This window comes from Tamandua tetradactyla, chromosome 2 (genome assembly GCF_023851605.1).
Source record: "Tamandua tetradactyla isolate mTamTet1 chromosome 2, mTamTet1.pri, whole genome shotgun sequence".
Lineage (NCBI taxonomy): Eukaryota > Metazoa > Chordata > Mammalia > Pilosa > Myrmecophagidae > Tamandua > Tamandua tetradactyla.
Genome location: NC_135328.1, coordinates 178,768,881 through 178,782,217, shown reverse-complemented (window position 1 = coordinate 178,782,217; position 13,337 = coordinate 178,768,881). Strand labels below are relative to the sequence as shown.

Here is a 13,337-nt window from a genome sequence, read left to right as displayed (position 1 = left end):
TGCTATTGTCTCTTTATTCATCTATTAATGGACACAGGATTGCTTCCATTTTTTGGCTAATATGAATAATGCTGCTATGAATATTCATGTACAAGCATCTGAGTCCCTGTTTTCAATTTTAAGAGTGGAATTGTTGGTTCATGTGGTAATTCTAGGTTTAACTTTTTGAGAACCAATAGTTTTCTACAGTGGCTGCACCATTTACTAGGAGTGCCCAAGGGTTCCAATTTCTCCACATCTTCACCAACACTTCTTATATTCTATTATTTCTATAACCATCTGAATGGGTGTGAAGTGATATCTCATTGTCTTTTTTTTTTTTTTTTTTTTTTTTTACATGGGCAGGCACCGGGAATCGAACCCGGGTCCTCGGGCATGGCAGACAAGCACTCTTACCTGCTGAGCCACCATGGCCCTCATTGTCGTTTTAATGTGCGCTTCTCTAATAACTAATGATGTTGAACATTTTTTCATGTGCTTATTGGCCATTTGTATATACTCTTTGGAGAGATGTTTATTCAAGTCCTTTGTCCCAATAATTAATAGTTTTAGTCCTCATTATAACTAGACTTCACGTCACAGCAGCATCAGACCTCCTTTCTTTTCTTGGCTTCCATGACATGACCCTATGCCATACCAACTGCTCCTTTTGTCTCCTATGCCAGCTTTTATTCTCTATTTGTTCTGGAATGCTGACATTTCTCAATTCTCAAACCTAGGTCCTCTTCTTGTATTTCTTTATGCCAGGGGTTGACATGCTACTGGCTGCTAACAGGGCCCCTAAGGTATGAATGGTTTTTGCATTTTTAAATGGTTGGAAAAAATTGAAAACATAGTATTTCACGACACATCAAAACTATATGAGTTTATCCACAAAGTTGTTTAGCACACAGCCCAATTCATTCACTTACCTGTTCTATGGCTGCTTTCACACTAGAACAGCAGAGATGAGTGGTTGTGGCAAAGATCTATAGCCCAAAGTCTGTATTACTTACCTTACAGGAAATTTGCTGACCCCTGCTTTATACTCTCTCCCTAGATTCTGTTCATTCTCTAGGATTAATTACCATGTATACACCAACGATTTCCAAAGTGACATCTTCTGTCCAGATCTCTATCAGAAGGGCCAGACATGACTATCCTGCTGTCTACCTATCATTCCCACTTAGATAATGCACCAACATCTCAAAATGAATGTTCTAGTTTGCTAGCTGCCGGAATGTAATACACCAGAGACGGATTGGCTTTTAATTAAAGGGGATTTATTTTGTTGGTTCTTCAGAGGAAAGACAGCTAACTTTCCACTGAGGTTCTTTCTTACATGGAAGACACAAGATGGTCTCTGCTGGTCTTCTCTCCAGGCCCCTGGGTTCCAACAACTTTCCCCGGGGTGACTTCTTTCTGCACCTCCAAAGGCCTGGGCTGAGCTGCTAGTGCTGAGATGAGGAATGCCAAGTTGCTTAGGCTGTGCTACTTGGTGCTCTCTCATTTAAGCACGAGCCAATTAAGTCAAACGTCACTCATTGCAGCAGACACGCCTTCTGACTGCAGATGTAATTAGCAACAGATGAGGTTCACATACCGTTGGCTTACGTCCGCAGCAACAAGACTAGGTATGCTCACCTGGCCAAGTTGACAACTGAATCTAACTAACACAATGAACATGTCCAAACCAAAGCTGTAGGCTGAGCCCCCAGTCTTGGGGTTTGTTCATATGAAACTTAACCCCACAAAGGATAGGTCAAGTCTACTTAAAATTTAGGCCCAAGAGTCACCCCCAAGAGAGCCTCTTTTGTTGCTCAGATGTGGCCTCTCTCTCTAGCCAATATGACGAGCAGTCTCACCACCCTCCCCCTCTCTGCGTGGGACATGACTCCCAGGGGAGTGGACCTTCCTGGCAACGTGGGACAGAGATCCTGGAATTAGCTGAGACTCAGCATCAAGGGACTGAGAAAAATCCTAGAATGAGCTGAGAATTAACATCAAGGGATTGAGAGAACCTTCTTGACCAAAGGGGGAAGAGTGAAATGAGACCAAGTGTCAATGGCTGAGAGATTCCAAACAGCGTTGAGTGGTTATTCTGGAGGTTATTCTTATGCATTAAGTAGATATCACCTTGTTGTTCAAGGTGTAGAGGAGAGGCTGGAGGGAAGTGCCTGAAAATGTAGAGCTGTGTTCCAGTAGCCATGTTTCTTGATGATGATTGAACAATAATACAGCTTTCACAATGAGACTCTGTGAATGTGAAAACCTTGTGTCTGATGCTCCATTTAGCTACTGTATCAACAGAAGAGTAGAACATATGGAAGAAAAATAAATAATCGGGGGAACAAATGTTAAAATAAATTTAGTTTGAAATGCTAGTGGTAAATGAAAGTGAGGGGTAAGGGGTATGGTATGTATAATCTTTTTTTTTCTCTATTATCGTTTTATTTCTTTTTCTGTTTTTTTATTTCTTTTTCTAAATTGATGCAAATGTTCTAAGAAATGATGAATATGCAACTATGTGATATTAAGAATTACTGATTGTATATGTAGAATGGAATGATATCTTAATGTTTTGTTTGTTTAATTAATAAAAAAAGTTTAAAAAGAAAAAAAATGAACATGTCCAAGAACAGCTCCTACCACGGTCTACCCCGTCGCCATAAATGGCACTAATATTTATTAAATTGACACAGTGAGAAATTTAGGAATCCATGGCACATACCTCTCCAACAACTTTCATGTTTAATCCCCACACTCTTCAAAACAAAACTGACTTCTGCCATTCGTTTCCATCTCTACTGCCTTCCACCCTTTTCCAACACACCCCACCCCCAACTCAGCCTCTTAAACGAATCTCTTTAACGGTAATAAAACGATGCCGCTCCCCTAGGTTGTGCCCTAAATCCCCCAACTTCTACCGAAAGTTTGCATGTCGGCACGAGTCTCCACCCCTGCTCAGAAGGCTAGGTTGGCAAGGCGTTCCGCAGCCAGAGGGTCCCGGCTAGCCCTGGGGCGTCTGCGCAGTCGTCAGTAACGTCATACTCCGGCTCCGGGTCCATTTTAACGACGCCTGGAAAAGACGTAAAGGGGGCGGGACTGCGATTTACAAACCGGACCGTGAAGCTTTGCGTTTCCTCTTTCCAGACAGCGCGGTGCGATGGGTAAGTCTCTTTCTTAGCTGTGGTTAGGGTGAGGGGTTGAATTCAATCTGGCACCATCCTGCCTCGCAGTCAGATTAGGCGTGCGGGCGCCCAGACCTCCGGCAAAGAACAGCCCTGAGGAGGGATGGTCTTCGGGTTTTGGCCGCCGAGACCCGGTCCTGGGGCTACAAGGGCTCCGGCTGCAAGCCGCACCAACATGGCTGCCGCGGGAAAGGAGGTCCGGGCTGGGCCGCGCGTGCATGATGACACTTAGGTAATGCTGCAAACTCCCGAGTACGCAGTGGGGAAGCCAACCTTGGAGAGCTGAGCGTGCGGCCCGTCTGGTGCGGGGACTTTGGGGCTGGCGAAAGCGCCGGCCCTGGGTCCCAGAGGCTCAAGCGTCTGTCCCCGTTCTCTCATCTAGGCATCTCCCGGGACAACTGGCACAAGCGCCGCAAGACCGGGGGCAAGAGAAAGCCCTACCACAAGAAGCGGAAGTATGAGCTAGGACGCCCGGCTGCCAACACAAAGGTGCGTGCACGGGTCTCCCCTCCTCGGAAGGCTCCTTACCCTTGCCATCTAGTGTGGTCGGGACTCTTCGGCGTGTGGGTTCTTGGTCGGACTGGGCGGCCTCCCCACCGTTGCGTGTTGAGCAAATACATACTTAATACTAAAGAGATTGATTCCATGGTCTCTGTTTTCCGGGAACTTGGGGTATAATAATGAAGGCAGATGCTATGTACAAGGATAGAAGGGAGCTTGGAGGGAGTGGGTTTCTCTCATGATAGAAACCTGGTATTTTTCTTCCATAGATGTAATTTTCAGTGATTTTTTCTTTTTGGAGGTAACTAGAATGATGAAAAAATATCCTTAGGTGTGGTTGTGGTCGTCTTGATCATCTTTATGCCACTTGCCTGTGCTAGGACCTGTCATAGTTACACTGACTGTTGCCTCCACTTATCCTATGTGCCCCTTCCTCGTTTTTCTTTTCTTCTTGATATCCTAGTTCCTGTGTCCTTGTTTTCCCAGATTGGCCCCCGCCGCATACACACAGTTCGGGTTCGAGGAGGCAACAAGAAGTACCGTGCCCTGAGGCTGGATGTGGGGAACTTCTCCTGGGGGTCTGAGTGTGAGTGGCACCTTACAGGGAGTGGGTGGAAACCTAGCCCTAAGTCATTCTAAGTTTCGGTGAGTGTTTTTAAGTAGAAGTCCTGGCCCAAATCAAGGTCCTTGAGGATACTACTTACTGAAAGATCTTGGCTTGGTCAAAAGTTTTTTTGTGGTTGCCACTCAGTCATTCTGGTGAGAGATGAATTTGTGGAAGACAAGCTGATGCCCCATGGCTGAGTAAAGGGTCAGAGTTCCCTTGGTTTTCTCTGATAGAGAACCTTCTTCAGGCCTTCCTAGGGCAGAAAAGCTTGGGGGAGAAGGCAAGGCCAGTTGACCTTATTTGCATGGCTTGATTGTGAATTTCTTCCGTGAGCAGGTTGTACTCGCAAAACAAGGATCATCGATGTTGTCTACAATGCATCCAATAATGAGCTGGTCCGCACCAAGACCCTGGTGAAGAACTGTATTGTGCTCATTGACAGCACACCATACCGGCAGTGGTACGAGTCCCACTATGCGCTGCCCCTGGGCCGCAAGAAGGGGGCCAAGCTGGTGCGTATTTGGGGGGCCAACACCCTATAGGAGCAGAGGGGCGGGCACTGATACTCGAGCCTTCTTGTGATGAAAACTCTGTCCAGTTCTGCTTCTGAAGAGAGAGATGAAGCCTTTAGTTCTGAGGAAGGCAGGGGTTGGGATGCACGGGATTTAAGAAGTTTGTCTATAAGGGCCTTTAAGCTAGGGTTTGGAGCCAGGAATCCCATCTAACCCTTCTGTACCCTTTGGTTTATTCAGACTCCTGAGGAAGAAGAAATTTTAAACAAAAAACGATCAAAGAAGATTCAGAAGAAATATGATGAAAGGAAGAAGAATGCCAAGATCGGCAGTCTTCTTGAGGAGCAGTTCCAGCAGGGCAAGCTTCTTGGTGAGATGGCTGTTGGGTGGTGGGAAGAAAGTGTCACAAAGCTCTGGTGTTTTCTTTGCATTTTATAGTTTTGGTTACCAATTGTGTGATCTAGGAGGAGATTCACTGGGAGCGTTTCCTGGGAACCATTATAACCTGAGACTTTTCTGAAATTGAAAGGGATGTTATTATATTAGGATTCAAGAGCACTTTGGTCACGTCATCAGTGAGAAAGTAAAATAGAAAATACCAGGTGGGGGTCCATGGGCCTGTGCCTAAGGCTTTGGCCTCTGCATTTCCAAAGTCCATACCCTGGCTGAGGAGGCTGTCTCAGTGATGAAAACTTTGTCCAGTTCTGCTACTGACTTAAAGTGATGATAAAGTATTACCTGAAGGAGACAGTGAGCTTCCTGGTTGCCCCCAGGGTACCTAAGTTAATGTGAACTTTTAAACTATACAAGTTTGGGTGGTGCTGCTATGTCCTTTTGCTAAATACCACGTGCTCTCTTGCAGCCTGCATTGCTTCCAGGCCAGGCCAGTGTGGCCGAGCAGATGGCTATGTGCTAGAAGGCAAGGAGCTGGAGTTTTATATGAGAAAAATCAAGGCCCGGAAAGGCAAATAATTCCTCCCTCCCATCCTAGCTCATGTAATAAAGGTGTTTATTGTTCTGTGTTCATCATGTCTGAATATTTTACTATGCTGAGCAAAATGGATGAGGTCTTGGTTGGAACTAAACCTCCTCCTATTACCACACTGTAAATGTGTCCCATTGGCCTTGACTGCCCTTCAGATCTGTTATGTGGGCTTTCTCTTTCTGTAGTTGGGGCACATTTCTTGCCCTAAAGTCCTGTTTTCAGTGGGCCCCCACTTAATATTGGACCTTGATAGGAGTCAGCCCATGCTGCTTCTATGAAGTTGGTTCCTGCAGAGATCCTGGGTTTGAAAGCTTCAGTTAAGTTTTTAATGTAGGTGTTCATGGATGGCGTTTGGGTGGCTTTGCAAACCTTGAAATTTATTTTTCCTGCATTATTGAGAGCACAATGCATGTTCTCTTGAATTATAATTATAATCCCTTCCTTATCACCCATAATTAAAAGAACTCAAGATTACCAGTGACTTCTGCATTGCTGAGTCTAAGGGTCCTCACCTTGGTTTATCAGTAACATTAAATGTTTATGCTAACACTTCTCAGCTTCAGCCCAGACCTACTTTGACATCTGCACCTGGATATCAGGGCTCTCAAAGGTTCAAAAATAACCAGTGTCTACAAGTGTGTGCACGCACACACTGTTCCTTGGTGTTCTCAAATTGCTTATTTCAAAATTTTGGGCCATTTTAGACTTCCTTATTCTTGTGCTATCCATTAGTCACCAGTTCTTGTTGGCTCAACCTTCAAAATATGTTCTGAGTCCCATCGTGTGAGAGTACTGTCACTTAATACCATTCTTACCACTTTCTACCTAGATTATATTTGGTTTCTGCTGCTGTTCAAAAATACCTGTGGCTCACTCCCTCCTGGTCTTTGGTCTCACCCTAGTGAGTCCCTTCCTGATGCAGCTCCCCTCCCCAGTAATGTCTTGTCTATCTTTTCCCCCTGTTTTTTCTCATCTCAATCTGAGGTAAATTTTGTTGTATTTGCTTATTGAGTCTTCTCCATTAGAATGTAATTCCAGGTTAGCAGGAATATTTGTCCTCTTGTCCTTGGCACCTAACTGCCTGGGCATATACTAGGCACTCATGCTAGATTAATGAGTTGGAGAAAAATATGAGAAGCCATCAAATTTAAAGTTGATGCAAAAAACAAATACATATCTTAAGAACCAAAGAAATGTAAAAGTCAATTGGTTGAATGGCTGAGTTGCAGACTTATGTGAATAGACAATTGGGAAAGGTGAACCAGGTAATCCGTTTTTTTCTAAGTACAAAATTTACTGTTAAGAAACATCAACCCAACACTCCATAGCTTTACTGTTGGTTCTTGGGATGCCTTACCCTTGTCTTAATACCCAATTATTACCACCTTAATATTAGCTAATATTTACCAAGAGCTGTGTGTCAATATCTTATAAAGCAATCTAGTCCTCCCTCACTACTGCCTCTATTCCAATTCTATGTTCATTTTCCAGGTCTTCCCAGGTGGTCATTTTCATTCTGGCTCAAAGCTATTTCCCTTTGTCAACCCACAGAAAAAACTAAAATGCTTTTGGAATCAATGACTATTTTTATGGAATATTATTGTTGTCTCTACATTACAAATTTGGAAATTGAGGTTTACAGATGTTCAGTTTCCAGTGGACACATGACAAAAAGCCAGGATCAGAACCCAGTCAGTGGACACCACCAGAGACTTCACTCTTAACCAATGTACTCTATTGTCTCTTTTGTCTTGGCATTTAGCAAAGTATTTTTTTAGGTGGAGGCTGAGTTTAGAAGGCAGCCTTGTGTCCGTTTTTGTCTCCACAAGGGCTCTCCCCCTGTCCCTGTCCCCCACAGCCAAGTGCTCCCAGCACTGCAGGCCCACCACACATTTGGACCCACAGCTTCTCATATCCTTTAAACCAAGTGGAGAATAGCTTGGCTGTCTGAAATCTGAATGCTGAAGGGTTTTAGGGTGGGTGGGTGGTGTATGACCCCATGCTCAGCCTTCATATCTGAGTTTAATCAACCTTCTGGGCAGATTCCTAAACCCTTATTTTCTTTTCATCCTACTGTATACATACAAATTCTTTTTTTAAAAAAAGTTATAACTTCCAGTAATACAGTTTTTCTTTTAATTGAACATTACAGATAAAGCAAAAGTCCCCCAAAACAGACTGACCTTCAGTCCTCTTAAGAAGTAAGCTTTGTTATCAGGGTATCCTTCCAAACTTTATATAATCTCTAAGCATCAGCATTACCTGTGAATTTAGAAATGCAAATTCTGAACTCCAGTGCAACCTTAAACGAATAAAAAACGCTCTAGGAATAGTGCCTAGCACTCTTATTTCAGCAAGACCTCTCAGTGATGCTGAGGCTCTCTGAAATTTGTGAACCACTGGTCTAAGCCTTCACTACTCCCCCAGGGCCCAGGAGTTTAATATTGCACCTGGGCTCGGGTCCTCCATCCCTGGCTTCATTTATCCTAGCTTCACCTCCCCGATGCAACCCATTCTACCCTCTCCCGCCAAAGGTGACACTCGACCCTGGCTCATCCCCTTCCCGCCGTCTTTCTCTTTCAAGGTTCGTCCTTAATTGCCCCGGCAGCTCTAATAGTGTTGCATCCCGGCCTGGGTGGTGGGCAGCCGGTGGAAGGAAGCCGGCGGGGCAGACCTGGGGGGAGCCAGTCAGGACCGTCTGGTCCGGGTTCCCTTTCTTAGGGTTCCGGAGCCTCGTCCCCTGATCCCGCCGCCTCCTCCTCAATACGATCGGCGGCCTCAGGGTCGTAGCTCTCCTCGGCCCGGAAGCGCAGCAGGTGAGGGGTGCGCGGCGGTCCTCGTGCGCGACCGAAGTTCCGAAGGCTGATGGCAGGTGAGGGCGCTCCTGCGCCCAGGAAGCGGCCGAGCAGCGGCGTCTGCGTCGCCGGCAGCTGCCGGGAGGGGCCGGGGGACGCCTCCACCTGCAGGCTTTGCTCCGGGTCGTCGCTCATGCTACGGACGGCAGGGTGGGCTGAGTGAGACTCTGCCAGAGGCCGGAACTAGGGACGAGGGGCTGCCGGGTGAATGAAGTGTGGCTTCCGCCAGCGCCGGCCACTCACCGCAGGTTGAAGGTGGAACCCAAGAATGAAGGTCGCAGCGTCTCGGCCGCCGTGGCCACAGTGTAGGGCGGCTGCACTGAGGCCTCGTCCCAATACGGGTCCTTCTCAGCGGGAGGCAGGTTCTGGTACATGTCGTCCACGGATAGCAGGGACACCTAGACCAGGAGAAGGTAGGGCAGCCAGTCACCAAGACTGCCTCTCCTCTCTACACCCTACCCTGGCTGAGAACTGGCTGGGTGGGTCAGGGCAACCGCGGCGCACCTGTAAGTTGCGATCTATGAGTTGATTGGTCTCAAAGTCATCATCGTCCTCACCAAATGGGTTGATGATCTGTTCGGCCACCTGCAGTTTGCAGAAAGTGTTTTCTGGACTCAGAGCTCCACTCTGTGAGATTGAGATTGGGGTGGGCCCTGGGTCCCGGTCTCTACAGAGCAGGCAGTTGTGACCACTGGAATGCCCACCTTGAGCCAGCCAGCATAGAAGAAGAACTGCAGGAGAGTGGTGAGAGGCACATACATGTCCAAATCCCCTAGGACTGTTGCTGGCTCCTGAGGCTCAGCAGCCTGCGGCTCCACAAACTGGCGGCCAACCAGGGAGAGGGCAAAGAAGGAGTATACTGCTATGGTCACCACCTGGAGAAGGGGAAGCCAAACTCAAGGCTTGGTGCTGATGAACAGGGAGAAATGTCCCTGTCTCTGAGGACCTATGGGGGTTGGGGGGTGTGTGACAACTAATTAAACAGGTTGCAGGAACTGGCAGTACTAAAGGGGACAGGGTCTTGCTGGGGGTGGAGTGAGCCTTTAAGGATGAGCGCTTGGCTGTTCAGTGCCTCATTTGGCTGAACTGCCCCAGGGCAGGTACCATGTCTAATGCACCTTGGTTTCTCACACACAGCATGGGGCATTCAGTAGGCACTGGGGCTGGGGAGGTGGGAGGCAGTTACTTGGGTGTAGACGAGAGGGATGCTGATCCAATCATAGTGGAACAGCATGCTGCACTTGGCACGGTACTTGTTCAGCTCCTGGTGGAACAGCAAGAAGAGGAAGTCAGCAGAGGTGAGGAAGGAAGAGTGGGGAGGGAAGAGGGGAATCCAGGACAAACTAGGCCTGGGTCAGGCTGGAAGATCCTGTTCTGAGGTGTTAGGCTGGGGTGCCTGTGATGGGAAACAGTTTTACAAAGTAGTTACAAGCATAGACTCTGGAACCAGAATGTCTGGATATGAATCCCAGCTCGCTGACTAGTTGTGTGACTTGGGCCAGTTTCTTTTTCACTCTGTGCCTCAGTTTCTTCAACTTTAAAAGGGGAATGACAGTAACAAAAATACCTATCTCAAAGGTTGTTGGGAGAGTCAAGTAAGGTAATACAGGCACAGTGCTTACAGAATTCCTTGGTACACAGCACATATAAGTGTTAACCACTGAAATCATTAATCCAATTTGCAAACGTGGAGGGAGAAGGGCAGGTGGGCCTGGTCCCAGGCTGACTCACTTCCAGGAGCAAACAGAGAGCAATGTCATCACGGATTCGACCATCCCTCCGGGCCTGAGCGGCCAGGTTGGTGAACCAGACGCAGGGGACCCAGTACTTGTTGAAGTCGGACTTCAGGCTCTCAAACTTCTTTCTCTCTTCTTGAGACATGAAACCTGCGGGAGCAAAGCGTGTGGGGCTCAGATTCATCCTCCGCTACCACAGCTGCCCTCCCGCGGCGTCCTCCCACTGTTTCAGGACTTCTTACTCTGGGGCCCTGAAGCGCCCCCTGGAGGCCAGGCCTCCCTCCGCAAAAAGCCCGCGCGGTCCCAGGGCTTTTCTAGCGCGGCACCTGCATCCGACCGTGAACCCGGCCCCCAGGGGCTTCAGGACCCGCACCTGCGTCCACCACATGCTCCATAGTGGGGAAGCGCTTGAGCACACGGGTGCTGACCGAGCGCAGCACCAGCACCGAGGCCAGGTTGGCGTAGCGGATGAGGGTGCGGCGCAGCAGGCGGCCGTGCTGGTCCACGCCGTGTACGCTGGCCGATATGACGCACATCAGCTGGTCCGGCAGCGGAATGCTTGTGTACTGGGCCCACCAGCGGTTCACCACCAGGGTCACGTAGAAACCTGGCGAGCCCCCATGGGTAGTGGAGGGGCAGCAAGGGAGCATGAAGGGCCTGGAAGTCAGCGTTTCCGGCTCCCCATCCAGGTTAGAAAAGGCAGGGGGGACACAAATTGGGCTCCAGCACCCTCGCCTCGCTATGGGGAGGACAGTTTTTTCCTCTGATCCTGCCCTGCTGGGCCATGCCAGGCCAGAAGGAGAGAGCAGTGCAAACTTCCTCAGGCAGAAGGGGAAGTAGTGGATTCAAAGCCAGGTAATGGTTAACTTTGAGACCTGCTTCAAAACTGGGGTGGGGTTGAACATGAGCTCCCCTTTGCTACACAGAGTGGGGCTGAGAGGCCAGCACATGTCTTGTACCTTGTATAGAGAGAGGGTCCAGTGAGTGAGAGGCAGGACCTAGATCTCCCGAAATCCTGGGCCCGGCACCTAGCTCCTCTGCCTGCTTGTGTTTGCTCTGGTTGACCTCCAGGTAATTCTGGGGTAATACTGACCCTCTGAGCTGCCAACCCAACCTGAGGACCAGGGAAGATGGTAAGGAAGATATACGAGGGAAGAACAGAGGGATGTCCTTCCTTACCCAGTACAAAGGACAAAGGGATGAGGTCTGCAGAGCGGTTGCAGTACCGGGCCACCTGGGCATACACATGCCTCTGCTCCTGGGTCAGCAGCAGCCTGGGGAAGGTCAGATATAGGCCTGGGTTAGGGGGAAGTGCGCATCCCCACCCCCCTCCACAGAACAACCCCAAGACCCCACCCTCACCGGTAGGTGATGCTGAGTAGAGCATACAGGGCGATGAAGAGTAGGAACTCCTTGTAGAGGAGCTTGTAGATGCTTCCCCTCCAACGGAGAAGCAGGCCAGAAAAGGCTCCAAAGCGGGCCTCCGCCACTTTGAGGGTGTATGAAACCGTCATGGTGCTGGAGCCTGGGACAGGAGGTCATAGGAGCTGTCCCCAAAGCTGTCCCCTCCCCGGCAAACCTTCTCTTTCGTAGGTCTTCCCATTCCCAAGTTTGGTTCCCTAGGCAACCTCCCTTCAGCTCTGGTCACTCACATCCCAGCCTTCACCCCGTGTCAGTGCACCCCTGACCCCGCCCCAGAACTCAGTGGTACTTAGGTCAAGCCAGGATGGGGCTGGCCAAGGGAAAGCTGACATCTATACCCTTTTCTGCATGAGGCTTCCCCAGGCTGCTTTTCCATCTACAGAGCTAAGGGTAATTAAATTCTGAACTGGGTAGCATTTCCTGGCCCAGACCCACCACTATCCCTTGGGGCCTTGCCCTCAAGGCTGATTAGCCAATCTCCCAAGACCCAGGCCACTGAGCCCCTCCACCTCTGCCCCACACCTGCCTACCTGTTCTGAGCAACAGCCTGCACTGAGGAAGAACTGGGCTAGCCTTCACCCTCCACAAATTTAAATACCTCCTGAGTCCATAAAGTTAGGCTGGACTGAGGCTATCATTGATGAATTGAGGCTGTCACCCCAGCTTCCCCTGGCCCTGGGAATTGGGTGTGTCACCCTCCCCCTGCAGAGTTGGACTGGCCTTTGAGTAGTAGGACTGCTTGCTGTCTGCACTGATCCCACAACTCACACAGATGATATGTCCTTGAAGCTAGAGTGGCAGGGATTACTGTACCATGCTCTTGATGAAAAGACAGATGCACGATAAACTGCTATAATAATAGCAGTTGCGGATCACTGAGCACTAAGTGACAGGCACCATGCCAAGGGCACCACTATAGCAGCATCCAGGGAGCCTCTCATCATAGCCCCATGAGGTAGGAATTACCTCCATTTCAGAGGTTAGTCTCTAAGAGGTAAATGACTCACCCAGAGTCACACAGCAGTCACACTGATAGGCAGGATTGAGAACTGGAGCTGGTAAGCTTCAGAGGCCACACATGGCCCAACTGGGGCTAGAAAGGATTTGAGCTCCTCAGCCCGGGCCCTGGGCACTGGCCACACTGCCAGATTTCTAGTGCCGGCTGTAGGGATCCTACTCCCGTCTTTACCCTTCCCTGGGGCCACAGGGCTGACAAACCACAGATCTGGGGACTGCAGCCTAAGGATGCAGACCCCATTCAGCTCTATGGCCAGCATCCTGACTCCTAGGGATGACAGCCTAACACTTCCTCTTAGAACAGCCCTTCAGGGATTAGGAGGCAGAGACATTTTCCTTGATGCCCTACCAACTTGTTCCGCAGCCACACACTGCCAGATCCTGGTTTGTAAACCGACATGACAGGGCCCTCTGACATCTGGGCCAGCTATCATCCTGGCTGCATCTTCACCAACCCCCTCCCTCACTCCCACCCCCACCCATGTATCCGGGGCAGCTCTAGGAATGTGCACTGCTTTCCTTCCTCTCAGGA

General features: G+C 49.1%; 2 protein-coding genes and 4 non-coding genes across 6 annotated transcripts; 5 read left to right on the top strand and 1 right to left on the bottom strand.

Annotated features, from left to right (window-relative positions):
* The first annotated feature begins 3,019 nt into the window (after window positions 1-3,019).
* Window positions 3,020-5,816, top strand: RPS8 (ribosomal protein S8). Its single transcript, XM_077149897.1, has 6 exons — window positions 3,020-3,149; window positions 3,553-3,659; window positions 4,158-4,257; window positions 4,615-4,790; window positions 5,031-5,160; window positions 5,653-5,816. The coding sequence occupies exons 1-6, from the start codon at window positions 3,146-3,148 to the stop codon at window positions 5,760-5,762; spliced, it is 627 nt and encodes a 208-aa protein (XP_077006012.1). The 5' UTR covers window positions 3,020-3,145; the 3' UTR covers window positions 5,763-5,816.
* On the top strand, window positions 3,384-3,463 carry LOC143675355 (small nucleolar RNA SNORD55/SNORD39). Its single transcript, XR_013171581.1, has one exon. It is a non-coding gene; the product is annotated as a small nucleolar RNA SNORD55/SNORD39 (small nucleolar RNA).
* LOC143675363 (small nucleolar RNA SNORD46) lies at window positions 3,975-4,078 on the top strand. Its single transcript, XR_013171589.1, has one exon. It is a non-coding gene; the product is annotated as a small nucleolar RNA SNORD46 (small nucleolar RNA).
* On the top strand, window positions 4,853-4,919 carry LOC143675362 (small nucleolar RNA SNORD38). Its single transcript, XR_013171588.1, has one exon. It is a non-coding gene; the product is annotated as a small nucleolar RNA SNORD38 (small nucleolar RNA).
* Window positions 5,468-5,538, top strand: LOC143675361 (small nucleolar RNA SNORD38). The gene has a single exon (XR_013171587.1). It is a non-coding gene; the product is annotated as a small nucleolar RNA SNORD38 (small nucleolar RNA).
* A 2,001-nt stretch (window positions 5,817-7,817) lies between the features above and the next one.
* BEST4 (bestrophin 4) lies at window positions 7,818-12,335 on the bottom strand. Its single transcript, XM_077149895.1, has 10 exons — window positions 12,319-12,335; window positions 11,729-11,891; window positions 11,546-11,640; window positions 10,740-10,973; window positions 10,362-10,516; window positions 9,817-9,894; window positions 9,335-9,505; window positions 9,135-9,215; window positions 8,874-9,028; window positions 7,818-8,766 (listed from the first exon to the last, which is right to left on the bottom strand). The coding sequence occupies exons 2-10, from the start codon at window positions 11,878-11,880 to the stop codon at window positions 8,493-8,495; spliced, it is 1,395 nt and encodes a 464-aa protein (XP_077006010.1). The 5' UTR covers window positions 11,881-11,891; window positions 12,319-12,335; the 3' UTR covers window positions 7,818-8,492.
* Between the last annotated feature and the right edge of the window lie 1,002 nt (window positions 12,336-13,337).